The sequence below is a fragment of the Haliotis rubra genome, unplaced genomic scaffold (assembly GCF_003918875.1).
Source record: "Haliotis rubra isolate DU_JTF1 unplaced genomic scaffold, ASM391887v1 Scf1263, whole genome shotgun sequence".
Taxonomy (NCBI): Eukaryota; Metazoa; Mollusca; class Gastropoda; order Lepetellida; family Haliotidae; genus Haliotis; species Haliotis rubra.
Genome location: NW_025765185.1, coordinates 175,674 through 195,862, shown reverse-complemented (window position 1 = coordinate 195,862; position 20,189 = coordinate 175,674). Strand labels below are relative to the sequence as shown.

Below are 20,189 nucleotides of genomic sequence, written 5' to 3'. Positions count from 1 at the left end.
CTGCCTAGTACATAATGCCTGATATCTAGTCTCTAGATCGTTATACCTAATGCCTACTGCCTAGTACATAATGCCTGATATCTAGTCTCTAGATAGTTATTCCTAATGCCTACTGCCTAGTACATAATGCCTGATGTCTAGTCTCTAGATAGTTTTACATAATGCCTACTGCCTAGTACATAATGCCTGATGTCTAGTCTCTAGAGCGTTTTCATCATTCCTGCAGCCTAGTACATAATGCTTGATGTCTAGTGTCTAATGGCTGATGCCTATTGCGGAGTACGTAATGACTGATACCTAAAGCTCATTGCCTATAACCTAATGCCTTATGTTTGATGTTGATACAGTAATCTACGGTTATAACGAAATCAAAGGGACCACTGACTTCAGTTCAGTTCGTAATACGCTACTTGAATATATATTTGATAAAAATAACAGTTATATGCCGGATTAAAATATATTGTATCACGTTGCGTTATAAGCGTGTTCTTTATAAACGTAGTTTACTGTACCTGATACCCATTGCCTGTAGTGTTGACGCCTGATCTCTGATGTTTGGTGTATGATGTCGGATGGATTTTACATGCAGACTGACACTGTTCGACTGACTGACTGACTGAGTTTGGTTTTACGCCGCTTTTAGCAATATTCCAGCAACATCACGGCGGGGGACACCAGAAATGGGCTTCACACATTGTACCCATGTGGGGATTCGAACCCGGGTCTTCAGCGTGACGAGCCAACGCTTTAACCATTAGGCTACCCCACCGCCCCTGACACTGTTCGACAGACCATAGGGCCTGTTAGTATCGCGAGGCGCTACTTCCGGTACTAAGCTGGTTCCCGGCTCCTTCTGCGCGCACCAACTTGCGATGTGCGAGACGGGGCCCAGTTTACTTCCGGTACCAGATTTCCGGTGACAAGGGTATATTCAAGAACCAGTTCTGGTTCCACATTGCGCGACCGCCAAATATGACTTTACTAGACCGGACCAAGTGTACAACCATGCGTGGCTGTCACAACTCTTGACAGTCGTAATAGTTGGTTAAGTTGGAGATGGTTAGATCGGGAATGTGTTATTCCTACAAGGAATATCGGTTCCTTACTGTCAACTGACAACCATGAGACCAATCGAAAAGCATTCGTAACCACTTGCCCCTTTCCGTAACCTCCAAGAAGATCGCTATTCAGCTTGTCCCGGACTAACACGAGTTGGTCACCAATGTTCGAAAAGGTATGAAACGTTGTTTGTCACCGGAAGTACTAAACAGCATAAGGTCTCGCGAAGTGCCGTGACCTACTTACGGGCCCTCATGTTACTGTTGCTCTATTGTTAAACATACTATATAGACCGTTGTGATATTACTGTGATATTACCAGTTGCAGCTCACTGAGGCATACGGGAGCAATGCTGAACGATGTTCACCTTGACTTCATTGTTGAATTCAGGCTGTCGCGTTGGTTGAATTGAGCCTTTTAGTAGGGTCTTCAGTATTGTGAAGTGTAATACGTTTTGAGATGTCTGTACAGGGTGCGATTTCGGTTCATGTTAACAATGTTGTACCCGGTGCAGATGACAAATGAATAAATCCTCCAACATCTTATATAGCTGTCACTGTGTGTTTTAATTGTTTTGGTTCGTTGGTTTGTTGTTTAACGCCGCACTTAGCAATATTCCAGCAATATGGTGACTGTCTGAAAATAATCGAGTCTGGACCGGACAATCCAGTGATCAAAAGCATGAGCATCGATCTATGCAACTGGGACACGATGAATGTGTCAACCAAGTCAGCGAGCCTGACCACCCGATCCCGTTAGTCGCTTTTACGACAAGCATGGTTTGCGGAAGACCAATTTCAACCAAAATTTCACGGGTTGTTTTAATTGGGAAGTAAGTGACTGGAAGTAATACGTTTCTCTCCGCATGACTTGTTACAGGCAGAAACATTTGTGTACTCATAAATCAGTTATATAGCAGATTCTTGTGTGTGTTTGTTGTCATGGTAGTAAGTGCAGAACTGGTGTTATGAGCACACATTGAACTGACGTCTAATGACAGGTCAGGGGTCACTGTGCTATATGTCATCAATAATGGGTCCTTGACTTTTAAACTACAGGAAAGATAAGGTGATATGTAGATCTAAGCAGGGTCAAACTTTCCCCAAAATGTTCGTTCTTGAATGGCTAGTATCACGAGTATTAAGAAACAACCTTCGCTGAAATCATTTTTTTTCATAAGGTGCAAGCAATACGTGAACTGAATAAGCACTTACAATCTCCCATCTGCCGATATTGTTTGCCCCTAATACATCCAGTGGCGATAAGCGTAAACAGAATCATTCATCGTTTATCTGGTTACTTGTTATGAAAATTGCTAAACAATTATTATGTTACTTTTCAGAACCAGTGACATTATTTTATAATGCAACCAATATTTTAATGGTGTAGCCGAACGTATGATCCAGGTTTTACAGTACTGAAAAAACAACGAAATCGCACCCTGACACTAAGCTCTACTATATTCGAATTGTTTATAAGGTAAAGGGTTATTTGTGTGAATTCAAGCTTTCGTGTCGATTGGATCAAGACGTATTAAGGGACCGTTCATAATTTATGGCAAGGGGTGATGATGATGTTCTATATACAGAAGCATGTACAATGTGACTGACTGACTGAGTTTGGTTTTACGCCGCTTTTAGCAATATTCCAGCAACATCCCCTTGCATGTCATATGCAGAAATGGGACACACACACACACTGCCCATAATTTTTTCGCATAATTTAATTACGAGCCAACGCATTTACACCATTAGCTGACCCCTAGTACATGTGTACAAGATGAATGACACCCTACCCAACCCCTGAAATTGACGTACAACCAAAGTTTTACGCCGCTTTTAGCAATATTCCAGCAATATCACGGCGGGGGACACCAGAAATGGGCTTACACATTTTGCCCATGTTTTAATCATAATTTAATTACATTTTTCGTGACAAAATTGCCAACGCTTTAACCAGTACACCCCACCGCCCTGACCCCTACTCCCTACAACAAAATGGGTTCCCCTTAAGTCATCATCTCACACCCTCCCACCACCACCACCACCACCACCCCTAGCCATTAATTGTGAATGGTCCCTTAACCACATAACTGTATAATTGTTGAACGAACAATGTCACATCTTTCAATATCACTTATTGACAGGCTGCCGTACTTATGGCTGAAAAGTAATTTTGTCCTTTCCTGTAGTCCATATGTGTTGTTTCTCTATTGTTGTTTTTAATCTGCCGTATTTACCACGGACTGTGCATATACTATTCAGACTTGTAAAACATTTACGAAAAAAAGTAGCAAGTTTGTTGATTTGATTTCGTTGTTCTTTGTTTGTTTGGGGTGGGGAGGGGTTGAAGGAAACTTTGATTCTGTATAAAAAAGAAAATTGATGAACGCTATTTTACAATTCGGCATACATGGCAAACTGCAACGCCTTTTGAAACATGTACTCGGAGGTAAGTCTTCCCCTGAAAACGAATAAACACCCAAGTCCAACCAAGACAGCGACACCCGATCCCGTTAGTCGCCACATACGCGAAAGCATGGGTTACTGAAAACCAATAAATCACGCAACTCTAACTCAGATCTACACGGGGTGTAGGGGGCTGTGAGGAAGGCTACTGAAGAATAAACATATGCATTTTCCATAGAATCACGGCGAAAATTACATGATGGATCAGTGAAAATCAGGACACCTTATGTGAAGAGTAAACCAGTCCAGCCCTACCATACCCATAGAAACAGGACTGAGTGACCGAGTTTGGTTTTACGCCGCTTTTAGCAATATTCCAGCAACATCACGGCGGGGGACACCAGAAATGGGCTTCACAAATTGTACCCATGTAGGGAATCGAACCCGGGTCTTCGGCGTGACGAGCCAACACTTTTATCACTCGGCTACCCCGACGCCCCCATAGAAACAGGAAGATGGACTAGCGTTGTAAGATCTGACAGACAACGTTCATAATGTAAAGAAGCACGGTGTCCGTATGGTGTCTCTTACGTCAGGGGTTCAGCATGTCCGGAGCACTTGATCACCCTTTCCGCTGGGCCCCTCGCCTCTGAAGCTGACGACCCTCGACCAGTGCACACTTACACTGTATCCAACATGGCGACAGCTGGAGCCGCCATTCTTCCACTTCTTCTCTGTTTATGTCTGGTAGATGTGTGTTCCGGTTACAACATTGACGTTGTCCACGCCCGTGTCCTCCATGGACCAGAAAAAAGTATGTTTGGATACGCCAGTGCCTTCAAGTGGACTCAGTCTGGATATAAGTAAGTGCAAGAACTTATAGTCACATCTTTCAACAGGAAGTTATTGCAAACGAGACGATCACAGTCACTACCACGCTTCCCCACTTTCTTAGTGATGTAACTATCATATGATAAAATGTGATAATTTATAATGAATTTAAAGGGTAGGACTTAGAGGGCTTTGTGGAACTGATCACAAGGTTGGGCGTGATGGCACTATCATTTTGTTTATGACTAAACACAGCCACCGCCTTTATTGTTGCCATTTTGTGTCAAGGAAGTAGATCAATATATTTAGGACCTAGTTAGTTGTTTCGCCACTCAAGTGTCCATGTTAAACAGACACCCTACTCTGGGAAACAATGGGCTGTCTGCAGCTTACTTTAGCTCTATGCCAGCGACCAACCATCCCCATCAACGCTTATCTATAGTTTAACGTTAACGCAATGCTGTTGTCACTGCCTGTAAGTGGAGAGCAATTTGCGGGATGTCATCCTTCACGCCGACCGTATCTGCATCCGTATATTCTCTCAAGAGTACTCAGTCTGGATATAAGTAGGTGAAGGAACTTATAGTCACATCTTTCAACAGGAAGTCACTGTAAACGATCGGAATCTGTACCCAAAGTTATCTGTTGCTACAATTTTCGTTACCTTTACGTTAAAATTTTGAACTATGCTAAGATCGCTTCGTGGAATTGGATCAATGTATTCAATTATAGGTCTTTTTAAATGCTTGCAAGACGCTTCCCGAGTCGATATTAACAACTCGTGAAGGTCCGTGTTAGAACTGGTCTTCAGTATCCGACGCTTGTTGTAAGAGGCGACTAACGGGACCGTGTGGTAAGGCTCGCTGACTTGGTTGACATATGTCATCGTATACCAGTTGTGTAGATCGATGTTCATGATATTGATCACAGGATTGTCTAGATTGACTCAATTATTTACAGACGGACAACATTACTGAGTGCGGCGTAAACAACAAACAAAACTATATTAACACGTTCTCAAATCTTCTTTGTTATTTGGTTATGGCTTAAACGTACAATGTACGAACTGGATTAGGCTACCAATGTCCTTGATTGTTCGGTGAAGATTCACTGCTTGTATTCCATTGTATGTAGTGAGGTGTAATGTTATTACCTAAATAGATGCAGCATTGAGTTGTTTCATGAAGTTGATTATAGTCCTATGTAGTGTCAACAGCTGGTTGTAGTTCAATGAGGTGCCATAACGTTGTTGAGGCCACACATATCCCAGCCATATGACGTCGGTGTTTAATCGAGTCTGGGCGAGACAACCCAGTGATTGGCTCATGAGCATAGATCTACGCAATTTAGAAACGATGACATGCGTCAGCGAAGACAACGAGCCTGACCATCTGGTAGTAAAACTATTTGTGTCATACAGCTGACTGAAGGCCGATATATTGTCATATTGCGCAGTATAGCTGGCTATAGTGCAATGTAGTGTCATACAGCTGACTATAGTCCAATATTATACAGTATAGCTGGCTATAGTGCAATGTAGTGTCATACAGCTGACTATAGTCCAATATTATACAGTATAGCTGGCTATAGTGCAATGTAGTGTCATACAGCTGACTATAGTCCAATATTATACAGTATAGTTGGCTATAGTGCAATGTAGTGTCATACAGCTGACTTTAGTCCAATATTATACAGTATAGCTGGCTATAGTGCAATGTAGTGTCATACAGCTGACTTTAGTCCAATATTATACAGTATAGCTGGCTATAGTGCAATGTAGTGTCATACAGCTGACTTTAGTCCAATTTAGTCCATATATTTAAGTGTAGTCATGAATCGTGACATATTGTTGTAAGGGTGCCTCTGCACCACATCTAGTTTGTAGTTTCAATTACAACCAACATCTCGTGTCTATCCCTGTGTCGGTTCCACCTCGTTTGTCTTCCTGCCTCGCTCTTATCTCTACAACAAGCCCGCAGCACACACACATATCTCGCATTATAGTCATCGCTGCAGCGGTATTCGGAAACCACCCTTCCTTTCGCTTCAAACTTCCTGAATCCTATGAGAACGCTTTGTCACTTTATGATATTGCATGCCTTTGTGCCCCATATGCTTATTTAACACAGGCAGATGCAAATGCAGGGGTGACAATATACTTTTATGGCATAGTCAGGGTGTACAGGTGATAAACAGATACAGTCTTAGTCAGAGTTTTGTAGGTATTATCTATCAGTGCGTGAGTGAGTTTAGGTTTACGTCACACTCAGCAATATTCCAGTTATATGGCGGCGGTCTGTAAATAATCAAGTCTGGACCAGACAATCCAATGACCAACATCATGAGCATCGCCATCTATCAGAGTTCTTGGAGAGAAACGTAAAGCAATGATATGTTACAGAGAAAGTCTTCTCCTAAAGAGAGATGCATGCAGTCATTTTCTACACACACACACACACACACACACTCTCTCTCTCTCTCTCTCTCTCTCTCTCTCTCTCTCTCTCTCTCTCTCTCTCTCTCTCTCTCTCTCTCTCTCTCTCTCTCTCTCTCTCTCTCTCTCTCTCTCTCTCTCTCTCTCTCTCTCTCTCTCTCTCTCTCTCTCTCTCAATATCAATCCAACCGGACTCCCCGTGCAATTCTTATTTTTCGTTCCAGGCTTACTGTGGGGGCCCCCAAGGACAACTCTACACGAAGGAACGCTACTGGCGCCACGCACGAATGTGACGTGACAGCACCTCTGAATTGTGTACAGACATATAAGATCGATCAAGATGATCGTGAGTTATCTATTTGTCATTCGAATTTCAACATCGAAACTTGTTTTACATCGAGTTCATACATTAGGTGTGGAGTCAGGATAATTGTTGTGTTTTTGCTGTGTTTAAAAAGATCAGATTACTGAAGTCCTCGGGGTTCCCAAACCATGTTTCATTCTGCAATCTCTGAATGCAACGACTGTCTATGCAAGGTTGGTGGGTTTGTTGTTTAACGCCGCACTCAGCAATATTCAAGCTATATGTCTGCGGTCTGTAAATAATCGAGTCTGGACCAGACAATCCAGTGATCAACAGCATGAGCATCAATCTACACAATTGGGATACAATGACATGCGTCAATGAAGTCAGCATTCCGACCACCAAATCCCGTTAATCGCCTCTTACGACAAGCATGGGCTTCTGAAGATCAATTTTAACCCGGATCGTCACTGGTCTATGCATGGAGATGCTATTGTCCAACAGTCTCAGTTCCCTGAGCAAACATACCCAACAGTTGGTGTGGCCTTATTGTTATAATGGCGACATGACGAATTCATTGCACAACTAGTAAGACGTGTATCACTGAGCAGAAAAGTTTCCCTATAATGATGAGAGATGCATGCAGTCATTTTCTACACATACACACACACACACACACACACACACACACACACTCACTCTCTCTCTCTCTCTCTCTATATATATATAAATAGAGAAATTTGGATTTAAATGTTGTTACTCTTTGTTAACAAATAGCTCTTAGTACCTTCACATTTTCCGTTTTGCCATTAATTCTTATCCACTGTCAAGTAAAATAGAGGAGACTTTCAATTACTTTGTAAAATGACTAACATACGTACGGATTCTGAAAATGGCCAAGACGAATAACATTCTAGGACTGACTGAATTTACACACTGAAGTCATGAAGTATTGAAGATTTTTTGAAAATGTTATGTTTTTTTGTCTTGAAGTTGATCTGGAGTCAAAATCTGGAACCTGGTACAATGCCCATGAGATGTATGGTTCTATCATCGTGCAGTCAAACGACTCAACAACGGTAACTATGTCAACGCACAGGCACAACCCTAGTTCAGTCCCCCCACACGTAGCCATTCACTGTCCAGAGTTGCGTCCCTTGGCATACCAGAATTGAATGATCTTCAGTTCGATTTCCATAACTGCCCTGAACATGATGCCCAGCTGCAGGTTCTCTGTACCTTCACTGTGCGAGTGTGTTTCACGATATTAGTGGGACGGTGGAGTAGCGTAATGGTTCGATATTCCACATGACTAAAATGTGTGAAGCCTATTTCTGGTGGTATATTGCTAAACTCGGCAAAAAACTCACTCACTCACTCACTCACTCACTCACTCACTCACTCACTCACTCACTCACTCACTCACTCACTCACTCACACACTCTCACTCACTCACTCACTCACTCACTCACTCACTCACTCACTCACTCACTCACTTACTCACTCACTCACTAGAGTAAACAGACACAACAGTGAGTCAGCATAAATCTTAGAATAAAAAACACCACAGTGAGTCAGAATAAATCATAGAGTAAACAGGTATTACAGTGAGTCAGCATACATCATGGAATAAACAGACACCACAGTGACTCAGCATAAATCATAGAATAAACAGGCATTACAATGAGTCAGCATCAATCATAGATTAAACAGACACCACAGTGAGTCAGCATAAATCATTGAAAAACCGACACCACTGTGAGTTACCATCAATCATAGAATAAACAGGCATTACAGTGATTCAGCATAAATCATAGAATAAACAGACACCACAGTGAGTCAGCATAAATCATAGAATAAACAGACACTGGAGTGAGTCAGCATAAATCATATATTAAACAGACATTCCAGTGAGTCAGCAGAAATTATAGAATAAACAGACACCACAGTGAGTCAGTATAAATCATAGAATAAAGATACACCACAGTGAGTTAGCATAAATCATAGAATAAACAGACACTACAGTGAGTCAGCATAAATCATTGAATAAACAGACACTACAGTGAGTCGTCATAAATCATAGAATAAACAGGCATTACAGTGAGTCAGCATAAATCATAGAATAAACAGACACTGGAGTGAGTAAGCATAAATCACAGATTAAACAGACACCACAGTGAGTCAGCATAAATCATAGAAAAACCGACACCGCTGTGAGTTACCATAAATCATAGAATAAACAGACATTACAGTGATTCAGCATAAATCATAGAATAAACAGACACCACAGTGAGTCAGCATAAATCATAGAATAAATAGACACCACAGCCAGTTAGCATAAATCATACAATAAACAGACACTGCAGCGAGTCAGCATAAATCATAGAATAAACAGACACTACAGTGAGTCGTCATAAATCATAGAATAAACAGGCACTACAGTGAGGCAGCATAAATCATAGAATAAACAGACATTACAGTGAGTAAGCATAAATCATAGATTAAACAGACATTCCAGCGAGTCAGCATGAATCATAGAATAAACAAACACCACAGTGAGTCAGCATAAATCATAGAATAAACAGACATTCCAGTGAGTCAGCATAAATCATAGAATAAACAGACATTCCAGTGAGTCAGCATAAATCATAAAATAAACAGACACAACAGTGAGTCAGCATAAATCATGGAATAAACAGACACCACAGTGACTCAGCATAAATAATAGATTAAACAGACAGTACATTGACTCAGCATAAATCATAGAATAAACAGACATTACAGTGAGTCAGCATAAATCAAAGAATAAACAGACACTACAGTGACTCAGCATAAATCATAGAATAAACAGGCATTACAGTGAGTTAGCATAAATCATAAAATAAACAGACACAAAAGTGAGTCAGCATAAATCATGGAATAAACAGACACCACAGTGACTCAGCATAAATAATAGATTAAACAGACAGTACATTGACTCAGCATAAATCATAGCATAAACAGGCATTACAGTGAGTCAGCATAAATCATAGATTAAACAGACATTCCAGTGAGTCAGCAGAAATCATAGATTAAACAGACACCAGAGTGAGTCAGCATAAATCAAAGAATAAACAGGCAATACAGTGAGTCAGCATAAATCATAGATTAAACAGGCATTACAGTGAGTCAGCATAAAACATAGATTAAACAGACACCACTGTGTGTTAGCATAAATCATAGAATAAACAGACACCACAATGACTCAGAATAAATCATAAAATAAGCAGGCATTACAGTGAGTCAGCATGAATCATAGGTTAAACAGACAACACAGTGAGTCAGCATCAATCTTAGAATAAACAGGCATTACAGTGAGTCAGCATAAATCATAGATTAAACAGACACCACTGTGTGTTAGCATAAATCATAGAATAAACAGACACCACAGTGAGTCAGAATAAATCATAAAATAAACAGGCATTACAGTGAGTCAGCATAAATCATAGATTAAACAGACACCACTGTGTGTTAGCATAAATCATAGAATAAACAGACACCACAATGACTCAGAATAAATCATGAAATAAACACGCATTACAGTGAGTCAGCATAAATCATAGGTTAAACAAACAACACAGTGAGTCAGCATAAATCATAGAATAAACAGGCATTACAGTGAGTCAGCATAAATCATAGATTAAACAGACACCACCGTGTGTTAGCATAAATCATAGAATAAACAGACACCACAGTGAGTCAGAATAAATCATAAAATAAACAGGCATTACAGTGAGTCAGCATGAATCATAGGTTAAACAGACAACACAGTGAGTCAGCATAAATCTTAGAATAAACAGGCATTACAGTGAGTCAGCATACATCATAGGTTAAACAGACAACACAGTGAGTCAGCATAAATCATAGAAAAACACGCATTACAGTGAGTCAGCATAAATCATAGATTAAACAGACACCACTGTGTGTTAGCATAAATCATAGAATAAACAGACACCACAGTGAGTCAGAATAAATCATAAAATAAACAGGCATTACAGTGAGTCAGCATGAATCATAGAATAAACAGACAACACAGTGAGTCAGCATAAATCATAGAATAAACAGGCATTACAGTGAGTCAGCATAAATCATAGATTAAACAGACACCACTGTGAGTTAGCATAAATCATAGAATAAACAGACACCACAGTGAGTCAGAATAAATCATAAAATAAACAGGCATTACAGTGAGTCAGCATAAATCATAGATTAAACAGACACCACTGTGTGTTAGCATAAATCATAGAATAAACAGACACCACAATGACTCAGAATAAATCATGAAATAAAAGACATTCAGTGAGTCGCATTACAGTGAGTCAGCATAAATCATAGGTTAAACAAACAACACAGTGAGTCAGCATAAATCATAGAATAAACAGGCATTACAGTGAGTCAGCATAAATCATAGATTAAACAGACACCACAGTGAGTTAGCATAAATCATAGAATAAACAGACACCACAGTGAGTCAGAATAAATCATAAAATAAACAGGCATTACAGTGAGTCAGCATGAATCATAGGTTAAACAGACAACACAGTGAGTCAGCATAAATCTTAGAATAAACAGGCATTACAGTGAGTCAGCATACATCATAGGTTAAACAGACAACACAGTGAGTCAGCATAAATCATAGAATAAACAGGCATTACAGTGAGTCAGCATAAATCATAGATTAAACAGACACCACTGTGTGTTAGCATAAATCATAGAATAAACAGACACCACAGTGAGTCAGAATAAATCATAAAATAAACAGGCATTACAGTGAGTCAGCATGAATCATAGCTTAAACAGACAACACAGTGAGTCAGCATAAATCTTAGAATAAACAGGCATTACAGTGAGTCAGCATAAATCATAGATTAAACAGACACCACTGTGTGTTAGCATATATCATAGAATAAACAGACACCACAGTGAGTCAGAATAAATCATAAAATAAACAGGCATTACATTGAATCAGCATAAAGCATAGAATAAACAGACACTACTGTGAGTCAGCTTGAATCATAGAAAAAACACGCATTACAGTGAGTCAGCATACATCATAGAAACAACAGACCTTCTAGTGACTCAGCATAAATCATAGAATAAACAGACATCATTGTGAGTCAACGCCAATCATAGAATAAGCATGCATTACAATGAGTTACAATAAATCATAGAATAAACAGACGCCACAGTGAGTCAGCATAAATCATAGAATAAAGAGACACCACAGTGAGTCAGCATAAATCATAGAATAAACATACACTACAGTGACTCAGCATAAATCATAGAACAAACAAGCACAACAGTGACTCAGGATAAATCATAGAATAAACAGACACCACAGTGAGTCAGCATAAATCATAGAATAAACAGACATTCGAATGAGTCAGCATAAATCATAAATTAAACAGACACGACAGTGAGTCAGCATAAATCATGGAATAAACAGACACCACTGAGAGTCAGCATAAATCATGGAATAAACAGGCATGACAGTGAGTCAGCATAAATCATACAATAAACAGACACCACAGTGAGTCAGCATAAATCATAGAATTAACAGGCACCATAGTGAGTTAGCATAAATCATAGAATAAACAGACACTGCAGTGAATCTGCATAAATCATAGAATAAAGAACAAGACAGTGAGTCAGCCGAAATCATAGAATAAACAGACGCTGGAGTGAGTAAGCATAAATCATAGATTAGACAGACATTCCTGTGAGTCAGCATAAATCATAGAATAAGGAGACACCACAGTGAGTCAGCATAAATCATTGAATAAACAGACACCACTGTGAGTCAGCATAAATCATAGACTAAACAAGCATTACAGTGACCCAGCACAAATCATAAGTTAAACTGACAACACAGTGAGTCAGCATAAATCATAGAATAAACAGACACTACTGTGAGTCAGCTTGAATCATAAAATAAACAAGCATTACAGTGAGTCAGCATACATCATAAAATAAACAGACATTCTAGTGACTCAGCATAAATCATAGAATAAACAGACACCATTGTGAGTCAACGTCAATCATAGAACAAACAGGCACTACAGTGACTCAGCATAAATCATAGAATAAACAGGCACCACAGTGAGTTGGCATAAATCATAGAATAAACAGACACCACAGTGAGTCAGCATAAATCATGGACTAAACAGGCACCACTGTGAGTCAGCATAAATCATAGAATAAACAGGCATTACAATGACTCAGCACGAATCATAAGTTAAACAGACAACACAGTGAGTCAGCATAAATCATAGAATAAACAGGCATTACAGTAAGTCGGTATGAATCATAGATTAAACAGACACCACTGTGTGTTAGCATAAATCATAGAATAAACAGGCATTACAGTGAGTCGGCATAAATCATAGATTAAACAGGCAACACAGTGAATCAGCATAAATCATAGAATAAACAGGCATTACAGTGAGCCGGCATAAATCATAGATTAAACAGACACCACCGTGTGTTAGCATAAATCATAGAATAAACAGACACCACAGTGAGTCAGAATAAATCATAAAATAAACAGGCATTACAGTGAGTCAGCATAAATCATAGGTTAAACAGACAACACAGTGAGTCAGCATAAATCATAGAATAAACAGGCATTACAGTGAGTCAGCATAAATCATAGATTAAACAGACACCACTGTGTGTTAGTATAAATCATAGAATAAACAGACACCACAGTGAGTCAGAATATATCATAAAATAAACAGGCATTACAGTGAGTCAGCATAAATCACAGAATAAACAGACGCTACTCTGAGTCAGCTTGAATCTTAGAAACAACACGCATTACGGTGAGTCAGTATAACTCATAGAATAAACAGACACTGCAATGAGACAGCATAAATCATAGAATAAACAGACACCATTGTGAGTCAACGTCAATCATAGAATAAGCATGCATTACAATGAGTTATCATAAATCATAGAATAAACAGACACCACAGTGAGTCAGCATAAATCATAGAATAAACATACACTACAGTGACTCAGCATAAATCATAGAACAAACAGGCACTACAGTGACTCAGGATAAATCATAGAATAAACAGACACCACAGTGAGTCAGCATAAATCATAGAATAAACAGGTACCACAGTGAGTTAGCATAAATCATAGATTAAATAGACACCACAGTGAGTCAGCATAAATCATGGTCTAAACAGACAACACAGTGAGTCAGCATAAATCATAGGTTAAACAGACAACACAGTGAGTCAGCATAAATCATAGAATAAACAGGCATTACAGTGAGTCAGCATAAATCATAGATTAAACAGACACCACTGTGTGTTAGCATAAATCATAGAATAAACAGACACCACAGTGAGTCAGAATAAATCATAAAATAAACAGGCATTACAGTGAGTCAGCATACACCATAGGTTAAACAGACAACACAGTGAGTCAGCATAAATCATAGAATAAACAGGCATTACAGTGAGTCAGCATGAATCATAGATTAAACAGACACCACTGTGTGTTAGTATAAATCATAAAATAAACAGACATTCTAGTGACTCAGCATAAATCATAGAATAAACAGACATCATTGTGAGTCATCGTCAATCATAGAATAAACAAGCGTTACAGTGAGTCAGCATACATCATAGAATAAACAGACATTCTAGTGACTCAGCATCAATCATAGAATAAACAGACACAATTGTGAGTCAACGTCAATCATAGAACAAACAGGCACTACAGTGACTCAGCATAAATCATAGAATAAACAGGCACCACAGTGAGTTAGCATAAATCATAGAATAAACAGACACTACAGTGACTCAGCATAAATCATAGAACAAACAGGCACTACAGTGACTCAGGATAAATCATAGAATAAACAGACACCACAGTGAGTCAGCATAAATCATTGAATAAACAGACATTCGAATGAGTCAGCATAAATAATCAATTAAACAGACACCACAGTGAGTCAGCATCAATCATGGAATAAACAGGCATGACAGTGAGTCAGCATAAATCATACAATAAACAGACACCACAGTGAGTCAGCATAAATCATAGACTAAACAAGCATTGCAGTGACCCAGCACAAATCATAAGTTAAACAGACAACACAGTGAGTCAGCATAAATCATAGAATAAACAGACACTACTGTGAGTCAGCTTCAATCTTAGAATAAACAAGCATTACAGTGAGTCAGTATACATCATAGAATAAACATACATTCTAGTGACTCAGCATAAATCATAGAATAATCAGACACCATTGTGAGTCAACGTCAATCATAGAATAAGCATGCATTACAGTGAGTTATCATAAATCATAGAATAAACAGACACCACAGTGAGTCAGCATAAATCATAAAATAAAGAGACACCACAGTGAGTCAGCATAAATCATAGAATAAACAGACACTGCAGTGAGTCAGCATAAATCATAGAATAAACAGACACCATTGTGAGTCAACGTCAATCATGGAATAAGCATGCATTACAATGAGTTATCATAAATCATAGAATAAACAGACATTCTAGTGACTCAGCATAAATCATAGAATAAACAGACACCACTGTGAGTCATCGTCAATCATAGAATAAACAAGCGTTACAGTGAGTCAGCATACATCATAGAATAAACAGACATTCTAGTGACTCAGCATCAATCATAGAATAAACAGACACCATTGTGAGTCAACGTCAATCATAGAACAAACAGGCACTACAGTGACTCAGCATAAATCATAGAATAAACAGGCACCACAGTGAGTTAGCATAAATCATAGAATAAACAGACACCATTGTGAGTCAACGTCAATCATGGAATAAGCATGCATTACAATGAGTTATCATAAATCATAGAATAAACAGACATTCTAGTGACTCAGCATAAATCATAGAATAAACAGACACCATTGTGAGTCATCGTCAATCATAGAATAAACAAGCGTTACAGTGAGTCAGCATACATCATAGAATAAACAGACATTCTAGTGACTCAGCATCAATCATAGAATAAACAGACACCATTGTGAGTCAATGTCAATCATAGAACAAACAGGCACTACAGTGACTCAGCATAACTCATAGAATAAACAGACACTGCAGTGAGACAGCATAAATCATAGAATAAACAGACACCATTGTGAGTCAACGTCAATCATGGAATAAGCATGCGTTACAGTGAGTCAGCATACATCATAGAATAAACAGACATTCTAGTGACTCAGCATCAATCATAGAATAAACAGACACCATTGTGAGTCAATGTCAATCATAGAACAAACAGGCACTACAGTGACTCAGCATAACTCATAGAATAAACAGGCACCACAGTGAGTTAGCATAAATCATAGAATAAACAGACACTACAGTGACTCAGCATAAATCATAGAACAAACAGGCACTACAGTGAGTAAGTATAACTCATAGAATAAACAGACACTGCAGTGAGACAGCATAAATCATAGAATAAACAGACACCATTGTGAGTCAACGTCAATCATGGAATAAGCATGCATTACAATGAGTTATCATAAATCATAGAATAAACAGACATTCTAGTGACTCAGCATAAATCATAGAATAAACAGACACCATTGTGAGTCAGCGTCAATCATAGAATAAACAAGCGTTACAGTGAGTCAGCATACATCATAGAATAAACAGACATTCTAGGGACTCAGCATCAATCATAGAATAAACAGTTACCATTGTGAGTCAACGTCAATCATAGAACAAACAGGCACTACAGTGACTCAGCATAAACCATAGAATAAACAGGCACCACAGTGAGTTAGCATAAATCATAGAATAAACAGACACTACAGTGACTCAGCATAAATCATAGAACAAACAGGCACTACAGTGACTCAGGATAAATCATAGAATAAACAGACACCACAGTGAGTAAGCATAAATCATTGAATAAACAGACATTCGAATGAGTCAGCATAAATAATCAATTAAACAGACACCACAGTGAGTCAGCACAAATCATGGAATAAACAGACACCACTGAGAGTCAGCATCAATCATGGAATAGACAGGCATGACAGTGAGTCAGCATAAATCATACAATAAACAGACACCACAGTGAGTCAGCATAAATCATAGAATAAACAGACACTGGAGTGAGTAAGCATAAATCATAGAGTAAACAGACATTCCTGTGAGTCAGCATAAATCATAGAATAAGCAGACACCACTGTGAGTCAGCATAAATCATAGACTAAACAAGCATTACAGTTACCCAGCACAAATCATAAGTTAAACAGACAACACAGTGAGTCAGCATAAATCATAGAATAAACAGACACTACTGTGAGTCAGTTTCAATCTTAGAATAAACAAGCATTACAGTGATTCAGTATACATCATAGAATAAACATACATTCCAGTGACTCAGCATAAATCATAGAATAATCAGACACCATTGTGAGTCAACGTCAATCATAGAATAAGCATGCATTACAGTGAGTTATCTTAAATCATAGAATAAACAGACACCACAGTGAGTCAGCATAAATCATAAAATAAAGAGACACCACAGTGAGTCAGCATAAATCATAGAATAAAGAGACACTACAGTGAGTCAGCAGAAATCATAGAACAAACAGGCTCTACAGTGACTCAGCATAAATCATAGAATAAACAGGCACCACAGTGAGTTAGCATAAATCATAGAATAAACAGACACTGGAGTGAGTAAGCATAAATCATAGATTAAACAAACATTCCTGTGAGTCAGCATAAATCATAGAATAAGCAGACACCACAGTGAGTAAGCATAAATCATTGAATAAACAGACACCACAGTGAGTCAGCATAAATCATAGACTAAACAAGCATTACAGTTACCCAGCACAAATCATAAGTTAAACAGACAACACAGTGAGTCAGCATAAATCATAGAATAAACAGGCATTACAGTGAATCAGCATAAATCATAGATTAAACAGACACCACTGTGAGTTAGCATAAATCATAGAATAAACAGACACCACAGTGAGTCAGAATTAATCATAAAATAAACAGGCATTACAGTGAGTCAGCATAAATCATAGATTAAACGGACACCACTGTGTGTTAGCATAAATCATAGAATAAACAGACACCACAGTGATTCAGAATAAATCATAAAATAAACAGGCATTACAGTGAGTCAGCATAAATCATAGGTTAAACAGACAACACAGTGAGTCAGCATAAATCATAGAATAAACAGGCATTACAGTGAGTCAGCATAAATCATAGATTAAACAGACACCACTGTGTGTTAGCATATATCATAGAATAAACAGACACCACAGTGAGTCAGAATATATCATAAAATGAACAGGCATTACAGTGAGTCAGCATAAATCATAGAATAAACAGACACCACAGTGAGTCAGAATATATCATAAAATAAACAGGCATTACAGTGTGTCAGCATAAATCATAGAATAAACAGACGCTACTGTGAGTCAACTTGAATCTTAGAAAAAACACGCATTACAGTGAGTAAGTATAACTCAGAGAATAAACAGACACTGCAGTGAGACAGCATCAATCATAGAATAAACAGACACCATTGTGAGTCAACGTCAATCATAGAATAAGCATGCATTACAATGAGTTATCATAAATCATAGAATAAACAGACGCCACAGTGAGTCAGCATAAATCATAGAATAAACATACACTACAGTGACTCAGCATAAATCATAGAATAAACAGGCACTACAGTGACTCAGGATAAATCATAGAATAAACAGACACCACAGTGAGTCAGCATAAATCATTGAATAAACAGACATTCGAATGAGTCAGCATAAATAATCAATTAAACAGACACCACTCTGAGTCAGCACAAATCATGGAATAAACAGACACCACTGAGAGTCAGCATAAATCATGGAATAAACAGGCATGACAGTGAGTCAGCATAAATCATACAATAAACAAACACCACAGTGAGTCAGCATAAATCATAGAATAAACAGACACTGGAGTGAGTAAGCATAAATCATAGATTAAACAGACATTCCTGTGAGTCAGCATAAATCATAGAATAAGCAGACACCACTGTGAGTCAGCATAAATCATAGACTAAACAAGCATTACAGTGACCCAGCACAAATCATAAGTTAAACAGACAACACAGTGAGTCAGCATAAATCATAGAATGAACATACACTACTGTGAGTCAGCTTCAACCTTAGAATAAACAAGCATTACAGTGAGTCAGTATACATCATAGAATAAACATACATTCTAGTGACTCAGCATAAATCATAGAATAAACAGACACCATTGTGAGTCAACGTCAATCATAGAATAAGCATGCATTACAGTGAGTTATCATAAATCATAGAATAAACAGACACCACAGTGAGTCAGCATAAATCATAAAATAAAGAGACACCACAGTGAGTCAGCATAAATCATAGAATAAAGAGACACTACAGTGAGTCAGCAGAAATCATAGAACAAACAGGCACTACAGTGACTCAGCATAAATCATAGAATAAACAGGCACCACAGTGAGTTAGCATAAATCATAGAATAAACAGACACTGGAGTGAGTAAGCACAAATCATAGATTAAACAAACATTCCTGTGAGTCAGCATAAATCATAGAATAAACAGACACTTGAGTCAGCATAAATCATAGAATAAACAGACACTGGAGTGAGTAAGCATAAATCATAGATTAAACAGACATTCCTGTGAGTCAGCATAAATCATAGAATAAGCAGACACCACTGTGAGTCAGCATAAATCATAGACTAAACAAGCATTACAGTGACCCAGCACAAATCATAAGTTAAACAGACAACACAGTGAGTCAACATAAATCATAGAATAAACAGACACTACTGTGAGTCAGTTTCAATCTTAGAATAAACAAGCATTACAGTGATTCAGTATACATCATAGAATAAACATACATTCCAGTGACTCAGCATAAATCATAGAATAATCAGACACCATTGTGAGTCAACGTCAATCATAGAATAAGCATGCATTACAGTGAGTTATCTTAAATCATAGAATAAACAGACACCACAGTGAGTCAGCATAAATCATAAAATAAAGAGACACCACAGTGAGTCAGCATAAATCATAGAATAAA

General features: G+C 38.3%; 1 protein-coding gene across 1 annotated transcript in view; it reads left to right on the top strand.

Moving 5' to 3' along the window:
• Positions 1–4,010: 4,010 nt before the first annotated feature.
• Positions 4,011–20,189, top strand: part of LOC124266543 (integrin alpha-3-like) — a 59,043-nt gene continuing 42,864 nt past the window's right edge. Inside the window, exons 1-3 of the mRNA XM_046701342.1 lie at positions 4,011–4,330; positions 6,957–7,078; positions 8,030–8,115. Of these exons, the coding sequence (XP_046557298.1) occupies positions 4,164–4,330; positions 6,957–7,078; positions 8,030–8,115 (375 nt within the window). The 5' untranslated portion in view covers positions 4,011–4,163. The remainder of the gene's footprint in view (positions 4,331–6,956; positions 7,079–8,029; positions 8,116–20,189) is intronic.